This window comes from Arachis stenosperma, chromosome 1 (assembly GCF_014773155.1).
Source record: "Arachis stenosperma cultivar V10309 chromosome 1, arast.V10309.gnm1.PFL2, whole genome shotgun sequence".
In the NCBI taxonomy this organism is placed as follows: Eukaryota; Viridiplantae; Streptophyta; class Magnoliopsida; order Fabales; family Fabaceae; genus Arachis; species Arachis stenosperma.
The window spans coordinates 18216977-18222175 of record NC_080377.1 but is presented as its reverse complement, the minus strand read 5'-3'; the positions used below and the strand labels follow the sequence as shown (position 1 = coordinate 18222175).

Sequence of the window (5199 nt, the reverse complement as noted above, 5' to 3'; positions counted from 1 at the left end):
AGAATCAATCAGTACGCACTAAATTCCACTAGGTCTGAGGGTCAATAAAGGAGAATTAGGATGGTCAGAAAAGTGAACATGGAAGAGCTGAATTGGGAGGGTAACCAAGAGAGATATAATGAGACGGTATTTAATGCAATCGGTGTTAATAGTATGGAAAGAGCCTAAGATAAAGACAAAGGGATTTTATAATCGGTTAGAATCTACAGTATAACCATTGTTTGAAGGGTGCGTTCACTCGAAATTGTCTGTTTGTGTTAGAATGGTGAATATTAAGGACCCGTTTGAAAAGTTTCAAAAATAACTTTTTTGAACTTTTGACTTATGAAAAGTAGTAGTATTAATGTCTGGTGTAATTTTTAAAATCAAATTGCAGCTTTCTAAGAAGCTATTTATGAGCTTATAGAGAAGTTAAAAAAATGACTTCTCTCATAATACTACTACTTTTTATCACATTTTTATAAAGTGAGCACTTTTAAAGCTAAAAATCCAAACACAAAATAACTTATTTATAAGCTACTTTTAATATAGCCATTTATTGTTTAAACTATTTTGTCAAAAGAAGCTTAATTAAGTTGTTTACCCAAATTGGACCTTAAGTCTAAGCCAAATTCCCCGGAGCCATTATAAGGCAAATAAGCTAGCTTTGAAATTAGTTTTAAATTCAGTGTGGTGTCAGACCGAATTCGAGCTATACAAAAATTGTGTCTACAAGCTGGAATTCTTCTTTGCTATCAACATACACACCTCCACCTTGAGGGCTTTGTTTACCTCATCCACCAACCTTGCAGATTCCGAAGACGTCAATTTGCGGGAGCAGGTTCACTCCCTCACCTAGAGCTTTCAGGATTAGGGTCACCAGCTACATCTGGTTGAGAAGAGGTGTATAATGAGATGCTCATATGCATGGTAGAGAGGAATACTCATGATGCAAAATAGAGTCCATCAGGCATAAGCTAGAGCAGATTTAGCGGATGCGACACCAGATGCGGTGCACTATGACCAGATGCACACTGGTGGCAGCGTCACTAATGAAGGGGGCTCCTTGTCCTCTACACTGACACCAGGACAGGAACTGACACCACCGCCTAGACCGCGTCTCAACAAGACTAAGGAGATGATGACAATGATGATTATCAAGATCCGTAGTGATTTGGGTTTTGTTTGCCTTTTTTTGACATATTGGTAATTTATTTCTTTGACTTTTTATTATATACAATTGTTATTTAATATTATAGTTGACTGTTTTTATTAAAAATACTACTTGACTATTAATTATTGACTAGTATATCAAGTTCTAACAGATTCAAAAAATAAAATAAAGTAAAATTTAAGATTATTGTCAGATTTATCATCGATTGAATTTACCAGTAAATTTTAATTTAATTAATATAAAATAATATATTACCGTTAGATTTAAAAGGGATAAATCTGATGGTAATAAGGCACTAAACTAAAATTTGTAGTGTCAAAGTTACCGTAAAAAATTTTTTGACGGTGACCACTTCCATAATTTTGCCAATCAATGAAATTATTTTTACCAAAAATTACCGTCATATTTTATAATCCAAGTTGCTGGCAAGAATTTTAGTGTCTAATTTTGTTTGCTGCTAAATCCGAGAGCAATAAATTGACCGATGAATTTTTTTAGTAATTTCACCGATAAATTTGACGATATATGATGAATTTCTTGTAGTGATCCTAGTAATCAATTATTAATGCTCCAAAATAAAAAAAATTATATTAATGATCATTAGTAGATCAATTTTACTTATGTATCAAAATTTAACGTTATTAGTTCTTCAGTATACTAATTTTTCATGTCAAATTTAAAGTATCTTTTAAAACTTTATAAGTCTAAAATAAAATATTTAAAACATTAAAAATAAAATTAAAATTTGATTCAAATATTAAAAATCAAAATACTACTTTATTCTTTCTCTTAATTTCTAGATGATAGTCTTCATGGTACATGGTTGAAGTTCACCGTTCTCTTAAAACAAATTAAAATCATAGTTGGTGAAGTCACCTCCATGTAAGTGACCTTAATTTTGCATGAGTCGTGTTAGTCACACGACTAATACAATGTACCTAGATTATCAACGCTATTTTTAAATCTTCAGACTTTAGAGTATAATGGTGCATTCCAAATTATCATTTGTTTCGTATTTAATAATTTTATTTTTTGATTATATTTATTTTTATATCCAAAAATAAAATGTGTAAATAACTCAGGATGTGCCAAAAAAAAAAAGTGCAAATAACACAATTTATTTTTAACCTTTGAAAACACAAGCTAAACATCTAGATTGGTCTTGACACCTAAAATTGTTAGATACTCTATTAACAATATTTCACATACGCAAGAAATATTAACCATGCCATGAAGTGTGAAAACTAAGCCTATTTATTACTTGTTTTCTGGTACAAGTTAAACCTATTAGATTAGTTACTTTGGATTAAGTACAAAACAAAATCCTTTTTAAGTAATTTTTGTTTCCCCCCAACATATCCCTTTTGCTAATGTAAGTATACTATATGCTCTGACCTGATTTCTGAAGTGAAATTTGGAACTTGGAAGCTTGAATTCATTGAAGAAAATATAATTTCTCAATGCCATAAAATGAAGAGGTAAAAAGAAAAAAAAATGCCAAAAAAGAATTATTTTTTACAAGCCTTAACCAGAGAAAGAAAGTAACAAAATGCAGTAGTGAAAAAAAAATCATAAATACCCAGAAGAATTTTTTTAAATCCACCAGTTTGCGGCTAAGACGATCCATGATGATTCCGAGCACCTTCTTATAGCAATGTGTGCATGACGAGAGAGACATTATTAAACTAAATTTGATGATGAAGAAGAAAAAGAAGAGTAGATATTTTCTTCGGTTGCTAACCATTTATCGAAGAATAAAATGCTCTTTTATAATTCAAAAATTTTTTATTGTTATCTAACCATTCAAGTAATAGGTCTAAATAATTCTGTTACTGAACTAAGCGACATTTGAATATGTCACCATTTATAGAAGTTTCATAGACCATTTACTTAGATGGTTGAAGACCAATTAAAAATTTTCAAATTATAGAAATATAAATTGAAAATGGTATTTACTTGAAAAAAAATAATCCCCTGAGCCTTACGAAGAAGTAGAAGGAGACGATGAGCTATTATCATTCTTGCAATAGTGGACACTCCTCTCATCCATCTTTTCCAACACAAAATGTCCCAAAGTCTCGGTTGCCTCAACCAAATTCTCCTTGCAAAGAAACTCATCACCACAAACCCTTTCAACTTCCCCAAAATAGTCATGCAAGAAGACATGAGTCTTTGGGTTCCCGCCCTTCTTGCTCCTGGCCAGGACGCTAGCGGTGAAAATCGCTGACATCCGGCCAGGAGCATCAGGCCAGTCCCCACGGGGACCGTCCACCAAGATAACATCCCAATCAACCTCGTAAACATGGTTTGGAAGGTCATTAAGGCCAAGCTTGCAATCAGAGAACAAAAGATTCTGCACCGGCTTGCACTCATTGGAAGCCTGCTCTTTAGCCGAAGCTATAAGCTCCTTCATCTCACTTCGCTTCGTCGTGTATTGCACGTCGAAAACGTCGAGCTCCGGGTGCTTCTCTTCGATATACGCAGCGTAGTAGCGATTCTCGTCGATGAAAACCGTTCTTCCGTTATGATTCAGGGCTTTCCAGAGCAGAGTCTCACCAGTGAGGCCAAAAATGAGGAAGTTGCATGGTGAAGAACACTTTCGGAGGACATCGGAGATTGATTTGAGATCTGAATACTGCATGTGGTATGTGTCGTTGGATTTCGAAGCGTAGTGGAGAAGAGTGTTGATGACTGTGGAAGGAAGAGGAACATTGATTGTGCTAATTGGCGTTGAAGATGTTATGACGTGTGAGGTTGTGGCAGTGATTGAATATGTTTCTCTTGTGTAGATTAGTGTTACGAGAAAAGCGAGTGTGAAGATTGAGATGAAAGCGAGGAGCCATAGACGATTGGAGCTTCCTTGTTTCTGGATGTAAGGGTGGAGGAGGATGAGTTTTGTGTTGTTGTTGTTGTTGTTTGTGTTCTTCATGGTGTTGAATGAAGATTTGAGGAAGAAGAGAAGGAAGGGTTTTAGAATTATTGAAACTTGTTTCTTTGTGTTTTAGAGTCTTTGTTATGAGCTCTGAGGGTGAATTGGGGAAGAAGGTTTGGTTTTAAAGAAGTGGTGGAAAACTTGGGGTTGCAAAAGAGGGAATTGAGGTAATGTAAAGGGAGAAAAAAAAAATTGTTGAATGTGACCTTGCATTACAATTCAAAGTGACGCTGATTCAAAGCTCTCTAGAACTGAAAACAACTAAAGCTAGAGCTTAAATGTTTGTGTTGTGTCATTAAAGTGAGTCATTAAATATAATAATAATGAAGTGTTTGCGTTATAACTTAGTTATTAAATAATAAGAGTATTTTGATCAACATTCTTTTAATCAATTTTTTTAAATTTTGGGTTCTTTAATTAGTGCGCAAATAATCAAATTTTGGGTTTTTTAATTAGTGCGCAAATTTTGTTCTCTTCTCGTGTTTTCGTTCTTCTTCTTTTTCTCTATTTGCGTTCTTCTTCTTCAACCTAATAAAATTCGTTGTTTTCCTCAATTCGCGTTTTTCTTCTCTGCTCGCATTCTTCATTATTGATCTGCATTGAATTCAACATAATAAGCTCCGTCGTTTTTCTTATTCTTCTTTGTTTTCTTCTTCAATCTACACTTCTGAATGGAAACGATGAATGATTCAACTTCAAATCAGTTGAATGAAGTTATTACATTGAGATAGTTAGGAAATGATTGCTGCATGCTATCACAATAATCTTAAATACTGAACAAAGTAAAAGGAGGCCATCGAATCGAACAACATTCACCTGGTGAATCAAAATCAAAAAGGCCATCGAACCAAAAAATGTTCATGTGGTGAATAAATGGTGATCAACTTTCAATCAACAAGAATAGTATTTCTCCTCCTCTTTCTCTTCCTCCTTCTTCTTCTTCTTCGCGCACACAGATTATTTCGTTATAATCATCACCAACAACACCAACATTTTGCTCGGTTAAGTGGACTTGCTCATTTTGATTCACTTGATTGTTAATGTGTTCAATTAAGTCCTTGTGCATGCAGAAATATTTTTCTTACTGATTGAATGCTTATCACGTTTTATTCAG

General features: G+C 33.9%; 1 protein-coding gene across 1 annotated transcript; it reads right to left on the bottom strand.

Moving 5' to 3' along the window:
* Positions 1–2561: 2561 nt before the first annotated feature.
* LOC130966894 (protein IRX15-LIKE) lies at positions 2562–4308 on the bottom strand. Its single transcript, XM_057891741.1, has one exon. The coding sequence runs from the start codon at positions 4080–4082 to the stop codon at positions 3135–3137; it is 948 nt and encodes a 315-aa protein (XP_057747724.1). The 5' UTR covers positions 4083–4308; the 3' UTR covers positions 2562–3134.
* Positions 4309–5199: the final 891 nt, after the last annotated feature.